General features: G+C 44.3%; 1 protein-coding gene across 1 annotated transcript; it reads left to right on the top strand.

The window, feature by feature from the left end:
• The first annotated feature begins 128 nt into the window (after positions 1–128).
• On the top strand, positions 129–9963 carry eef1db (eukaryotic translation elongation factor 1 delta b (guanine nucleotide exchange protein)). The gene is made up of 8 exons (XM_070908525.1): positions 129–200; positions 5884–6004; positions 6415–6486; positions 7734–7815; positions 9032–9144; positions 9252–9452; positions 9549–9743; positions 9825–9963. Exons 2-8 carry the CDS (start codon positions 5891–5893, stop codon positions 9861–9863), a joined length of 816 nt encoding a protein of 271 aa, XP_070764626.1. The 5' UTR covers positions 129–200; positions 5884–5890; the 3' UTR covers positions 9864–9963.
• The last annotated feature ends 6203 nt before the right edge of the window (positions 9964–16166 follow it).

Below are 16166 nucleotides of genomic sequence, written 5' to 3'. Positions count from 1 at the left end.
TGGCACCAGGCAACATTAATGATTCATAGCTTCCCCCCTCCCCCACCAGCTCCCTTTAAGATCACACAATCGCCTCTGCTCCTTGCTTCCTCTGCGTCCTCCTCTTCCTCCTTCCCGTTGTCACTCACGGCTGGAGAAGCACGCGTTTTACCAACCGGCCTGGTCTCTCGCACGCCGACAGGACGAAACCTAACACAGCAGTAAGTGACGTTATCGCTGGTTGACAGCCGGGGTGTCAGTCCGGGGGGGTGGGCGTTAGCGTTGGGATTCGTTTAAAGTACATTTTGGGGAATGGGTGAATTATTGAGCGCTTTATAGCCGGCGCGGACTCGGCGTGTGTTAGCCGAGGCTAGCATACGGCTAGCTGACTGTGGCAGCTTGCTAAGCGCTAACGCTGCCCCGGAGCGGCTGTCACGCCGGCTGGACACCGGCTTCAGTATCCCCTGTTCTGCATTTGACTTCTCACATAAACGTCAAAATGAAAAACAAATGGCTTGGTGTCACGTTTCAAAGCAACCGGCGGTTATTCCCTGGCAGTGTTTCGTCTAGCTAGGACGTACTCGTAAAGAGGAAAGATGGCTAATGTTAATGTTAAGGTTAGCAGGGCACACCTTCTGATGATGATGATGACAGCTCTGCCGAGGCTTTGAACTGCCTTTCTGTCATTGTTCAACATCTCGCACAACAGGCTTTTCTTCATGACGGTATTTAATTATGACCTTTTCAGAGAAAGCGTTGTTGTTTTCAAGTGTCAAGTCCTTTTTAAACAGAGCGGGACGTGTCATCTCAGTGAACGTAAACTGATCATTCCAGATTTTGGGCTTGGAGATGGCTTAGTCCTTTTTTAGAGGCTGTGGATATTTAAACTCTTACGTACAATTATAAATGAACTGGATATCGACTGCAAGTGAAGCATCTGCCTTGCTGAAGTGTCCTTGAGCAAATCCCTCTTGTACCCCCACCCTTCCTTGGGGGTGTTGTACTGCATCTTGACCCTGCTGTTGAATTGGATAAAACATTGTAAGGAAAGTAAATGGTGTTTGGTTGCGTCAGCCAGCAGTACTCAAAGGTACTCCAAACCGGAGATTGTGGACACTTGGCAAAGGTTATTTGAGGTGATGTCCCCCAAATCATGGCCATTATTATATTAACTGAAATAAGTTCACATTTAACAGGTAAAGCTGGGGATATTTATATATTTATGCTATTATTATTATTATTATTATTATCATGTAAAGACCAAAACTAACCCCCGAACCGACCCTACTAACAAGTATTGTCTGTGTATCCAAAGCCACAGAGCTCCATTGTTGTCCTGAAACTATTAATAACAACAGTGAGTCTCACAGTTGCACCGGGTGACATGTTCCTTCATTACGATTAACATGGGCACTGTGGTTTATTTTTAGTCAGTCCCACGTACGCCGTCCTGCTGCCAGAAATACTCACTAGAGCTCCAAATGTGTATTAATGTGCTGCTTAAAATAGTCTGCCGTGTTTTGAGGATCCTTTTGCTATAAACTACAAAGCCCAGCTGTCAAAGGAAATGATTTAGCCTTATTTTACAAGTGAAAGTCAATGTTTGTTTTTCCCCTTTTTTTCTTTTCTTTTTTAAATCTCAGTATGAACAAATAGGTTTGGAGCAGAGTGCCACAGGGTAGAGAAGTCACAAAGCATTGAGAAATGGAACTACCACGCTGTCGGTTTCGGTGTTTTCAAGGGATGTATTGACACTAAGAAAATAAAAGAATATTTCCAGCCTTAACCTTTTTTAAATAAATAGAGTGCTGCAGGAATGAGTCCTAAAACCCAGAAATGAGTCAGCATTTTTACACTTCCGGTCCCCCTCGTCTGGAAGTCAGCGGGTTTCTTGAATGGGTTTTTGGTCAGATGCCTGTAATAAGGTCTGTGGTTAACACAAGCTGAAGAGATTTCAACGTTTTGTTTTACCACATAAAATACGTCAGTAGATACCCCCACTAGTGAACTTTGAAGCTTTTACGTGTCTTAAAAAAGGCGGCTAAATGAGACTACAGAGGTTGTCGCGAACATTAAACGTCTTCATGCCGAACACGGAAAGTCGTCGACTCACTAGTCCGCCTTTACAGCCTCGCTGTGTTTATACTCTATATCTATCTGTCTGTATATCTATATCTATCTATACTCTCTTCAAAGTGAAGCTTAGTGGTGGTGACGCTGAAGTAAGGGTTAGGGTTATTATCCATTTACGCTACAAAAATCTTAAAAGTGGTGTTCATTAGTGAAGATTATTTTGCTGAACAAAACGTGTAAAGTATCATAAACGTTTGTTTTGCCACAGAGCTTATTTTCTACAATAATCCAAAATCCCATGGAAGAATCCCATTGGCTTTTAGTTGAGGGAACCAGGGCGACGCTAACTTCTGGGTTTGCCTACAAAAATGCATCATCCCTGCAGCACTCTATAGAGCGGAGTGCATCCTGAAAGCTCCCATAAAGAAACCACAAGAAATAATCAAATGTGCTCGAGAAACCCAGCACATAGATGCACGTGCAGTTACCACGGCTCATGTTCTTCACACAGTGTCGTTTTTCTAAATTGCAACATCACTACCAATGTGCTTGATTTGGCTAATTGGATTGAAGGATTTTTGATAGGACTGCTTTAACAGCAAATGTTCATTTTTTTTTTTGATGATGGAGGGGGAAATAACCTGTCCCTGGTGCCTTCCAATTGCAGAGAGAGAAAAGCAGATAAAGGGGAAAAGCTTTGGGACGCATCCAAGTTGCCGCTTGTAGTTCTTGCTTAATATCAGAGCCTTCGATTTTAGCAAATGATAGTCATCATCATCCAAGACTAAAGGGGTAACCATGTGAAATCTGTAAGAAGACTTGAGGTATTTATTTAGAGAAATCTTTTAACACGTAGCTTCTTTCCCTTCATCTTGCATTCAGAATTTGATATGTGAGTATCCCTTATAACATTGACATGTACCTCGTGTGAGTTTTGTTTTGCCTTTTGTCCATAGTTATACACCTTTTTATCGGTTTTATTGTTTTTGCAAGGTGGTGATTGTTCAATTTCTTTTTCAATGGCTTGCGGTTAACTGGATGAAAAGAACGTGTTGAACATTTGACTTTGATACTAGTTTAAGCTCAACACCTTTTTTACCGTGGAAGGTGAGTTAAGAGCTTGAATAAGATTTTCTAATCCGCATTAAGCAGGAAATGCCTTCCCACGACAGTGCCCAAATCCTTTTCAGTGGTGTATTAGTGTTCATCAATATCAATATTACTAACGTTCACAAGGGAATGCATTTCCTGTATTACAACAGAATAATTTAACGCCATAAAAACGGCATGGCTTGTGCGATGTGTGATTTGTTGGCAGAGAAAAACCTCAATACCTACTGAATTAATTAGTTTGCTTGCATGAGCATGTCAGTGCTTTTCACAGATTCATCAGTCATGTCAATTTTTTTTTTAATCAAAGACTCTCTAATATTTTGTCTTTGACACACTATTTTATTGCATGCACTCATGTCATTGTGTCAAGATTTGTCAAGTCTTGTGCCTCATTTTTAACATTCAAAATGAAAAGAATTGGCCTAAATATTTGCTAAGAAATACATTTTCCTGTTTGCTTGAATGTAGCTTAACAGCTGCATTCATACATATTGTTGTAGAAATTGATGTTAAAAACGTACTTCCACAAATGGTAAACCCAAGTCATTTCTTTATAAGCAATGTTGGGCTTTTACAAGGACTTATTTGTAAGTGTAAATTACAGTTTGTTTGGGAAATAATTTTGAAGTAGGAAATTTTTTTTTATTTTTGGCTCCACTTGCACAATCTCCAACTGTAGGCTGCTGGGATAAGTCTGGCGACTATTTCAGTCGCCATTCTCCTCCTCTGACTAACGCCATTTGCATGGGTTTTGTCTAATTTCCTGCATGCTTCTTGTGTTTCTCTGGGACTGATTTGTAGACTCTATTTTGTGTGTATTATCATACCATACATACAGCTCTATAAGAAAGCCACAGTTAGTGTTTGACAATGATTCATTTGTTGTACTAGAGTCTAATAGATCAATCCCTTTGTGTCTCTACACCTTCCTGCGTCTCTCTAACTAATCCAAAAGCCTGTACCTGTTATTCTCTATTCTTTCTTCTTGCAACGGATCAAAGATGATGTCTAAGAAGATCCCCCAGTGCCCTGCAGTGGATCAGTCGGAGCACGATCAGCCTCCCGGCCACTGTCAGGCGGACCGGTCCGCTAACGCAGCACTGGGGTGTAGGAACAAGGCCGAATCGGGTCAAAGAAACGGAGAGACAGCGTCATCGTCCCCAGAGAGCGGCAGCCTGAACGGAGACGGAAAGCGCAGCGGGAAAAGCCGCCGCCGCAAGAAACGTTCATCCAATGCCGAGAGTCGCCCCGAGGTGAAGGTTGACAGTAAGACCAAGACCGAAGAGAAGCCAGACAAAAGGACCAGCCAGCCACGCGACCCCCGCGCCGGCCTGATCGGCCTGCAGTCCGAGTGCGCCAACGTGTGGTTCGAGCGCAGCATCTTCGAGCGAGCCGAGAGCCTCTACCAGCGCTGGTTGGCGAGCTCCTCCAATGGGACCGCCCAGTCAAACCGGTCACCTCCAGCCCAGGGGAAACACTCAAACTCTCATTCCACTGTGGCTCCATCTTCCTCAGGAACGGTGTGCCACCACGGCGATCAGGTGGCCTGCCACCACGTCGTCCAGGCCGTGTGGGTGAACAAGACGACCTTTGACCAAGCGGAACGCCGCTTTGTCGAAGAGTCCATACCATCCATTCCAAACTCTCTGGACCTCCCGTCCCCACCTAACCGCTCCATCGCACCCAGCACACCTGATGAAGGATATCAGTCTCTAGCCCTGACTCCTGCTACCCCTGTCATCCAACAAGCAGCCGTCACGCCGACCAATCGACAATCGGTTAACGGGCTGCCCCGCATCCCCGCGGAGCTGCTTAGAGACGTGTGGCTGGAGAAACCGCTGTACGACCGTGCCGAAGCGGCCTTCTACCAGAATATGTACGGTAACAATTCCTCCAAACGGCCCAGCTGCGCCTCCACTTCCAGAAGCAGCGACCACCCTCAAAGCCTCGTAGAAGAGGAGGAGGAGGAGGAGGAGGAGGAGGAGGAAGAAGACGAAGAAGTGGCGGCGGAGGAAAAACAGGCGGTCCCGCAGGGTAAAGCGGAAGTCTTCCACGCTCTGCTCCCTATTCAGGAGGAAGAGGAGCCGGCCGAGCTCCCAGAGACGGAAGACGCATCGGGGGCCGGAGTCCGCTACTTTGTTCATCCAGACAGCGAGCGGGTGTGGCTGGACAAGTGGCGGTATGACGCCGCAGAGTGCCGTTTCCATGGTTGCAGCGGGAGCGAAGCCGCGGTGGCGAAGAAGGGTCGGAGGCCAGAAGCGGCGTCAGTCGCCTCCACCGCCCCACTGAGGGACAAGTATGACCAAACTGGGAGAATGGAGCCGCTCCAGATGTTTCAGTTTTATCTTTCATTGTTTTTCTTTATGTAAATCATGCGTTTCCCTTTTCTTTGAATGCGTGAACATTTTTCTTTTCTCCTTGTTTGTCTTTGTTTTTTTCATTCGTCTTGGTTCATCGATTCTTTATCCCTTCTGGTCCGTTTTTTAAAAATTTCCCGAATGACTGTTTGTATGAACCATTGTTGTGTTTTGCCAACTTGCCTTCATTTAAAGTTTTGTTTTGTGTCATTGTGTTGCGGTGGTCTGTTTGTGTGTAGATAGAAGAATACACTTACAATAAGCCATTTTAAGTGAGTCGTAGATTCTTTTTTTCTTTTTCCCTGACCTCCCGTGTCCTGTTCATACATCCCTCTCTTGTCCCTCTTTGCTCTCTCCTCAGTAGCACCATGAGTTCAGTGGACTTTCTGGCCCAGGAGAAGATCTGGTTTGACAAACCTCGCTATGACGAGGCGGAGAGACGCTTCTATGAGGGCGCGAACGGCTCCTCGCAACCAACACAGGTATAAAACCCACGCTGTCTCAAGTTCAGTTCGTCTCCGGCTTGTAAGTTGTCACTCCTCCCATCTGAGGTAGCAAGATTGCTCCAACCATTTGACCCACCATTCGCATTCAATTATTAAGTTCTTTGTTGTGTATATCTTCTACCAGTACCAACTGTACCAACATTATCTGACACAATCAAACACATCTAGACACAAAAAGATTGATTTTGGTTGTACCGGATTTGGACAAAGTCAGACTTGCATTTGCAATTGTAAAGCTTGACGCAGTCTATCAACACTGCGCATAAAAGCCATGTAATGAGAAGAGGAGGGAGGAATCTGTAGAGTCTTTCGATATCACGGTTTTACTAAAACTGTACAAAGTAAAGGATGAATCTGCATTGACTTGTGCGTACTGTCTTTTTAAGGACGTTGGAGCTAACACCATTCTGCAAGACATTGCTCGGGCACGAGAGAACATTCAGAAATCTCTAGCAGGAGTAAGTACATGCTTTTGTATCCGCCCCTTATCTCACATTTTCCACCTGTACTCAAGAACGAGCAACCAAGGTCCCACTTGACCTATATACAACATGTCCAGGATAGCGGGGCGTGCGTTAAGGTAGGCTTCACTTTGTCCCATGAATGGCGACTACATACGGTTGATTTGCGTATGTCGCATTCATTTCTCCGCAGCCCCGGGGTCACACCTCCTCGTGTCTCTACACATTGTTTTGCTGTGAAAGCGTTTTAATCTGCCACAACTCCAACTTTTTATTTGGAAATCGTATAGAAACATTTATTGGTGACAGCCTGAACATTGGCATTGGAAAAATGAAACGTACCTGCGGTCGCATACATGTTTTCCTTCCTTGTGTCACTGAAAATCTGATCTGATGAAACACAGTTAAAAAAAAAAAAAAAAAAAAAGCCTTCAGTGATGTGCACACTTTTCTGCTTGCTCAGCATAGTGTGCTTTGCTGATTGCTTCTAAATGAATAAAATTATAAAATAAATATACTGTGTCATTTCCTTGTTGCTGATAGGTTAAAACAATTAGCTTTGCATACGGATTTCCTTTGAGTTAACATAAGAAGCTTGGTGCTCAGCTGAAGCCACACAGTCCTTCCCCCACGGAGACGTGTTGTGTGGAAATAGCTGCCTTTTATTCTGCTAGTCTTCCACAACCTCCCAGCTCTACGGTGATTCCCTGTTTTGCTTTCTGTTTTTACACTCCTCAGTAGGGCTCCTCCGGCATGTTTTTCATTCAGTTCTGTTCCTCCTTCCCTCCCTCCCTCTTTTTATGTGGTTGAAATGCCCTCCGTCCACCAGCTGAAGACTACACTGTGTAACAGAGGGTCTGGTCAACCTTCCCCGAGCCAACAGTCCCAGCTTGTAAGTGCCGCCAAGCCTCGCGTGTGTCCCTGGAAGCACCTCGCTGACATCCACGCTCGAGTTTGAGTTTCTTAAGAGTTCAACCTTTTAGTTGGCTTTTAGATGTGTGGCTTTAAGTAGCTGCTTTTTTTACTTGCACATTTCTGTCGGGCTCCATCTACAGCTCCTGTATTGCTGCCACCACAAGTCTGGCTGCTGAGATGGAGACTGGCTGTGTGTCGCGTGTGTCACCTTTGGGGTCTGCTTGAGTCCTCGGCTCGAGAAAAGGACTAACATTCTGGTTCGGCCATTAGACGCCGCTCTCATTAAATTGTGTCGTCTTTCTTTTTCTGTTTGCGTGTTCACTGTGCAGAGCGCCAGCAGCGCGGCGGATCAAGGGGAACTCGTCTCTCGCATCAAGAGCCTGGAGGTGGAGAACCAGAGCTTATACAAAGGTGGGTTTGTTTGTTGACTTTGATCAAATATTAATGCGTTTTGTTTGTTTTCCTGCGTGATGGCTACTTTAACACCCTGAGGCACTGCATGGATATTATTAGAGCCACCATTAGCAGTATAATGCTGACAACATTATGTTTATTGGTTTTTGGCATTGAAAGAACACTGTCATACGTACATTGACATTTGTAAACACCCTCCACCCTCAACAGCAAATCTTCAGGGGGGAAAAAAACCTATAATAAATAATGATTAAAAAGAAAAATACATAAATTCATAAAAATGAAAAATAAATGTTTTAATAGTATACATAAATAAGAGGTATAGTACGTTTTCATAGTTGCTGTCATTTTATCTATCTAGTAGCAGCAGAAAGGGGTGACTATTACTGGGCTTTGTCTCCTCATTTTTATTCAAAAATAGTAGATTTGGAATTATTATCCCTGTATCTGGAGAAATCCCCTAAAGATTTGATTAGATTAACGAGCGTCGGGATAGACGTTTTCGGGATCTTCAGCATCACGCCTTTCATACAGTATATTCAATACTCGTGCGTATATTACAGAATGCCCGACGCCCAGGAACAAAACCATTCTGATCGTTAGAAATTAGGGACGAGACATACGTCTGATGTCAAATGAGTACAAAATAGTACCGAAATAACTTCCTCTAACATTCCTCTGCCACCACCTTCGGATTTGTTGTCTCCGGTATTTGACGGAGGGGGGTTAAAATGTCAAAACTTAATGTGGTACTATTGGGCTACGCAGCTGAGATCTGTTACGATCCACCTCACTGGACCGAAATGGAATCTCACAGTCTAAAATGACCTCTTCCCTTCATACATATGTTCAGACACAGTAAAAAAAAAAAAACTATGCAAACAAACTAAAAATCCAACAGTAAAACACGCGATAGTCCAATATGGGGTAATCAAAATCAGAAATACTTTATTAAAAATGTAAATAATTATTTTATATGACCATTAAATCTGACATTTAAATGAATGTTTCATCCTCTTACCTCTGTGATCCAATGCAGTTGTGTGTGTGCTTGTTTTTATTTCACCTCAGTGTCTTCTGCCATCTAGAATACATGATGGTTCATGTTGTGTGTTTTTTTTTTTTTATACACAGCACTTGACTACCATGGTGTATCACTGCAGGTTTAGTCTTTTTTTTCCTCTCTCCATTGACTCTGGTCCTGTTTCTTTAGTGGTGGATGACTTGAGGGCTGCACTTTCCAAACTGGAATGTCGGGTGGCAGTTCTGGAGAAATCTCCCGCGGCTGCGACCACGGCTGCCACTCCTTCAGTTCCCTACACGAATGTGAGTTCATACAGACTGCTTTTTTATGAAATCAGTGGTCTTGGGTTTCAATTTAGCTCCAGTGCATCACTGCAGACCCCTGCGTTGATTGTTTTTACTCTGTTCAGGGCACTACCGTCCAGCAGAAGACCAGCGCCCAGGTTAAAGAGGAGGAGGAGGAGGATGATGATGATATTGACCTGTTTGGTAGCGATGAAGATGAAGAGGCAGAGCAACTCAAAGAGCAGAGGTTGAAAGAGTACGCAGAGAAGAAGGCCAAGAAGCCCAGCATCATCGCCAAGTCTTCGATCTTATTGGACGTCAAACCTGTAAGTGTGTGTCTTATCTAAGCTTGAGACTGACCGACACTGTGCTGCCCTTTTTTTGTGTTTCATCACCTCTCGTCTTTTTTTTTTTCTTTTTAGTGGGATGATGAAACTGACATGGCGAAGTTGGAGGAGTGCGTCCGCTCGGTGCAGGCTGACGGCCTGTTATGGGGCACGTCCAAACTGGTTCCCGTGGGTTACGGCATCAAGAAGCTCCAGATTGCATGCGTGGTGGAGGACGACAAGGTGGGAACAGACATGTTGGAGGAAGAGCTCACCAAGTTTGAAGACTACGTAAGTACAGTGTAATACACGTCTATTACGTGTGAAATCTTGGAAAACCCCATTAAAGGTTCTCTCCTTTTTCCGTTTCAGATCCAGAGTGTCGACGTAGCAGCCTTCAACAAGATCTGATTCCAGCCTCTTTTCTGTTGTTCGTTATGCCTCGTTTCTCTGCTGATTGTGTCAACGGTTAATAATAATAATAATAAAAACAACAAACTCTTGCACTGAAGCTCTTGTCTCGTGGTGGATTAAAAGGAGTTTACGGTTTTCTTGTCCTTGGGTTTTAAAGACAAAAAAAATGTTCAAGGCATGCAGATAGCTGTGGTTTAATTTGTCCAGATGTTTAAACTGCTTCCACCACAATACAATGGAACTGAAGGGCATTTAGTTTGTGGTACAGCATTAAACAAAAAAACAAATGTCCCGGTGACTCGGATAATCCCCAGTCCTCGCTGGGACTACTTTCTACAGGAAGACAATAGTCCCCAAGATGAATACACTGAAGTGTTCAGTAGCAGGGACATTGTTTTCAGAAGTCATTTTGTTATGTTGTCGGCACCACAAACAAAGTCCCATGTACCTCCAGTTGGAGTGGAAGCAGAAATCCCAAGATGTATATCTCAAAACCTAAGCTAATGAAACCAAAACTGTCTGCGTGGCTGGATACCCGTAGTGTAGTAAACACAGCAAAAATCTGAACGTTCAGATGACAAAAACAACTCCGTTATATGAAAATGCAGTCACTAAAACAGAAAATATATATATATATACATTTCTTATTTATTGGTCGACATTTACTGGTATATCTCTTAACAACAGCCGATGTATCAGTAGGGCTCTGGCTAGAGTCTTTTTAAAAAAAAAATAATATTAAAAATTGCATAAAAATGGCTGACTCAATACCATCTAGATGTTCCGGTGCCCGTTCTCCGTCTGTTCCCAGTGGTGCGCCGTGATCCGGGCCCCCGCTCGCGGGGTAGAGAGGGACTGGTTGAAGTTGGTCTTCGGCCCTTTGCAGGAGGTGGACTCCTCTGCGTCGCGGTCCGGGAACTCCCAGATCCAGCGGGACGTCGAGCTGGGAAGGAACCTCCACCCTCAACTCGCCCTTTCTCCTTCCTGCAGGCGAAGTCTAATCGCAGATCAATAAATGATTTGATACAAACATCCTCATTACTACTCGGAAAAACAGTAACAGTAAAACATGTTTTACTTTATCTTAAAAATGAGAATTGAGATTCTTGTGCTATACAAGCCTGTGGCACTAAACACAGTTTTTGGAAGATGAGCCGAGGGTGGAGGCAGCCTTTTGATACTAAAAACAGGAAGTGGAGGAAGCCAACTTCCTGTGCTGGGCAGGGGAGCTCCGGACTACACCTTCGTAAAGAATGGCAGCATGTGGATTTGTCTTTTGGCTTTTGTTAGTATTTTCAGTGTTTACAATTACTGTTAGTTGTACTGGTACTTTGTCATTAGTGGTTTGGGGTTTATTTGGGTTTGTTTTGGGTCTTTTTAAATTGTATTGACTTTGGGGGATTGCAGACTCCCGACAAAACAAACATACATTTTTACGTTAACCATCTTTAACGCTCGTTTCTGAGTCCAGTCGACTGGTTATCAGCCCCCTGTATCAGCTATTGCAGCTAACTGGGAATCTAGCTCTGGGACAACTTGGGATAAAATACCAATAAGAAATAAGAAAATACCAGAATGCGCTAAATGACTTGGGGCCCAAACTATTTTCATCCCAAACCAAACCAAACCAAACCAAACGGCACTTAATTATCCAAATTCCCCCGCAAACAATTCCACAAAGTGTAAAAAAAAAAATGAGATAATGGGGAGTACCTGCAGGCCGTCCCGCAGCCTCCCAGTGCACCCTTGCCTGGCCATGACGTCACACAGATCAGGATGGTTTGGGTAAGAGTGTAGTTCTCCAGTTGACACCACTTCTGAATTAACCCAAGGATCTTTTTCTGCGTTATGTTCTGTAAAAAAAAAAAAAGAAAAGAAAATCATATCGGTGCATCAGCTCATGGCAAGAGTCTGCATCACAGGACAGCTGCAGACTCACCAACAGTCCTGGTAGTCTGTCTGAGCTGTGGCCACGTGGGATGGTGAGCGGAGCTCTTGGCAGATGGAACAGCTGGGCTGGGTCCCCACTGAAAAGAGGGGGTCCGAGCCGCTGTTACCGAAGAAACCTGGACAGAGAGAGAGAGAGAGAGAGAGAGAGAGAGACAGCAGATGCAATTCGTCCAAGCCACCAAGGGGCCCCCGAGCAAGCAAACTGTTATTTTGCTTTTTTTTACTAATTCAATTCAATCGCAAATAGAGCAGGTCTTGACCGATTCTTCTTTTTTTTTAACAGTTCCCACCATGAAAAGCACTTTGGCGACAGTGGAGAGGAAAAAAACCTCGATGCAGAACCAGATTCTAGGTGTGGGGGGGGGGGGGGGGGGAGGTCGGGTCATCTGCTTTGACCGGTTGGGTTTGAGAAAGAGAGACAGGCAGAGATGTATGGCAGCACCAGCAGTAGCCATAGCAATAATTATAATAACAATGGAAATATGACTGAGATATGGTGAAACTGAACTGAAAGTTCACATAGACAATAAACTGGACTGGGTAAAGAACACTAATGCCCTCTACAGGAAGGGCCAGAGCCGTCTCTATTTTCTGAGGGGGCTGAGGTCCTTCAACATCTGCCGGACTATGCTGAGGATGTTCTATGAGTCTGCGGTGGCCAGTGCTATCCTGTATGCTGTTGCATGCTGGGGGCAGCAGGCTGAGGGTGGCGGACTCCAACAGACTACACAAACTGATCCGCAAGGCCAGTGACGTTGTTGTGGGGGTGGAGCTGGACTCTCTGACGGTGGTGTCAGAGAGGAGGATGTTGTCTAAGCTGCGGGGCATCTTGGACAATGTCTCACATCCTCTCCATGACGTACTGGTCGGACACAAGAGCACCTTCAGTGGGGGAGACTCATTCCTCCCAAATGTACAACAGAGCGCCACAGGAAATCATTCCTGCCTGCGGCCATCAGACTGTTCAACTCCTCCCTCTGAGGGTCAGACACTCAGGAAGAGACTGGAAATCTGTATCTGTATCTACCTCACCTGTTCATACACTACCTCACTATTTATTCTGAATGTTTAAGTGCAATACATGTATAGTCATACACTACAGTGCAACACATACATACATATATATACATTGTTATTGTATATATTTTTTTTTACCTCACTTCACTTAATACTGTAAATGTGTATATTTTTTTATTTTTTTCTATTTCTTATTTTTATATTTTGTACATACTTTTAGTTCTAAATTATGCTATTTTTCTACTCTGGAATGGGAGCACCGGTACTGTACAATTTCCCCCCCGGGGATCAATAAAGTATTTCTGATTCTGATTCTGATAAAGCAAAGTTTTAAGCCTACTCTTAAAAGTAGAGAGTGTGTCTGCCCCCCCCCCCCCCCCCCCCCCCCGTATCTGTTTGAGACAGGATCTTCCTGATTTTTGCAATGTTATGGAGGTGAAAGAAGGCAGTCCTTGAAGTTTGTTTTACGTTGACATTAAAGGACATGTCCTGATCAAAGACAACTCCGAGATTCCTCACGGTGGCGCTGGAGGCCAGGGCAATGCCATCTAGGGCAACAATATCCTTAGATACTGTGTTTCTGAGGTGTTCAGGGCCGAGAACAATAACTTCTGTCTTGTCGCAACGCATAAGGTGAGAAACGAAATTTCAGCCCACAGAGGTAATATAGTTGAATCACATTGTATTCTGCAGTTCACAACATAATGCCACCAGGTTTTATTTATTTTTTTACTGTAGCTTACATTACATCAAATGAACGCTGAAGTAATTTACAGCTTTTTACTTTGAATGGAATCAGTGTCTTAAAGTTAAACCACATCCCATTAACAAACAGTTCAAGTTCATTTCAGCTTGAACTTTTAATGCGGCGTTATGATTTACTGAATTCAGATGCTCACTTGTTACCCTTTGAAGAGGTTACCCGAAAGTACCCCCCCAAGGAGGTGGTGATTTTCTACACAAAAGATTTAAATTTGATGTGGACTCTTGCAATCTTTGGTTCCTCAGACGTTGAAACCATCGACCATTTACTTTTTCAAATGTTCACAAGCTCATTTGCATCTGGTTCACAATTGGTGGTCATTAAAAATGGATAGCATACCTTCACTGACTTACTTCGATATGATTTTGTGGACAACTTGGATGCAAACGTTTTAGATACTTTTAATCTCATGATTATAATAAGTCCCTGAGGACTCTCCAGCTGATCCAGAAAAGAGCTTCTCTGCACTGGCTCCCTGTAAAATCTAGAATAGAGTTTAAAATCCTTCTCCTGACTTACAAAGCTCTTACTGGTCAAGCACCGTCATATCTTAAAGAGCTCTTAGTACCCTATTACCCCACTAGAGCACTGTGCTCCCAGAATGCAGGGTTGCTTGTGGTTCCTAGAGTCTCCAAAAGCAGAACAGGAGCCAGAGCCTTCAGCTATCAAGCTCCCCTCCTGTGGAATCAGCTCCCAGTTTGGGTCCGGGAGGCAGACACACTCTCTACTTTTAAGAGTAGGCTTAAAACTTTGCTTTTTGATAAGGCTTATAGTTAAGGGCTGGCTCAGGCCTGCCTGGACCAGCCCCTAGTTATGCTGCTATAGGCCTACACTGCTGGGGAGACTTCCCATGATGCACTGAGCTTTCCTCCTCTCCCTCTTCATCTTTGCACATTCATCACAGTCCAATGCATGTTACTAACTTTATATCTTCCCCGGAGTTTCTTTGTGCTTTGTCGTCTCGCAGGTTCCTGTGGATCGTGGTCCTGGTACGCCTGGGTGCTGCTGCCATGGGCCCGCCTGACTCTCTCTTTTTGTTGTTGTGTTCGCGTCACCAGGGAAATCCTTCTCCAACCTTTCCCTCGCTGCCGACTTCCTAAACAATCCTAAACTCATAAGAGAGACGACGTGCTCTTGCACTCGCAGGTTCACGTGTTACTCACCTGGCCTGGTCTGCGTGCAGGTGACAGGAAGCAGGAAGCAGGAGTGGACTGAAAAGAGTTGAGTTTGACTGCCACCTGCTGGTTGGCTGCAGAACCACAGCGCCTTTTACACACAACATCCAGCCGTGGCCACAAAGTTTGAGAATGACACACATATTAATTTTCACAAAGTCTGCTGCCTCTGTTGTTTTTTTCCCCACAAAAGGACCAGCTGACCTCATGTCAGTGATTATTCTTTCGTCAACACAGGTGAGAGTGTTGACGAGGACAACTGGCTGGAGATCGCTCTGTCATGCTGACGGAGTTAGAATGAGGGTTAACCCTAACCCTAACCCATAGGTCTTGAAAAAGAAGGGTGAACACTGCAAATATTGACTCTTTGCATAAACTCAATGTAATTGTCAATAAAAGCCTTTGACCCTTATGAAATGCTTGTAGTTATACGTCAGTGACATCTGATGAAAAAAAACACTGCACACAGATTTGCGAGGAGGGGGACTACTTGTCCAAAGGGGGGAGGGGGGGGGGGGTTGAGAACAGGTTGGGTGGTTCCACAGACCACACTGTTTTCATAGTGCAAAGATCCACAATGTCTGCAGAAATAGTCCCTGAGGCAACTACCGTATCTAACTTACAGGCTTAGAACAAGAAATGCTGTTGTCATTATTAGGCCTGCTATCTGTTGCCTTATTTTTGATTTTATTTGCTTAAGTGACTATCCATGCTCGCAGTAAAGTGAATATACTGCTAATATTTAAGTAGCAACACTGCAAACTCCCTGTAATCATCCACTTGAACAGGCCAGAAACGCTGCATTCCTCCAGAGGAAACCACATTTGCACCGGCAGCATTGACCACGGCCGCTCGGTTCTAAATGATTTCACTGTGGAAAGTCGGAAACTGTGGACACACCACCAAATATGAAGAATCAAGAAAAGGCAAGTATCTGACTTCTCTGAGACTTTGTAGGAAGTTGCTGCAAAGTCAAGGAACAACATATTTTAGTAGATGAGTTAAAGTTGCACTCACGTACTTAAGGAAGTGGGGGGGGGGTTTAGGTTTCTGAGGCGGAGGTTGGGGTTGTGTACATTCTCCACCACGTGCAGCCTTGATCCATAGCTGACCTTTTCAACGAAGAGCACACAAATAACGGGCCGGGAGTTTCTGCAGCATTTAATGTTTCTGATTTCCTCCACGTGTGAAACAAAACGTGCACTCTGCTGCTCTGAAGGCTTTTGATTATTTTTACTCAGTTCCTGAGGGAACGATGCATTTAGTCTAATACCTTGCCTTTTTTTTTTTTTTTTTAAACAAGCAACACAAAAAAAAAAACCCTGTCATCCCCCCCCCCAAAAAAAGATTCTGATTTGCATTGGAAGCGAAGGAAACAATTACACCTCACTGTCA

The sequence above is a fragment of the Enoplosus armatus genome, chromosome 7, assembly GCF_043641665.1.
Source record: "Enoplosus armatus isolate fEnoArm2 chromosome 7, fEnoArm2.hap1, whole genome shotgun sequence".
Lineage (NCBI taxonomy): Eukaryota > Metazoa > Chordata > Actinopteri > Centrarchiformes > Enoplosidae > Enoplosus > Enoplosus armatus.
The sequence above is the reverse complement of the archived record's forward strand: the minus strand, read 5'-3'. Positions and strand labels throughout refer to the sequence as shown.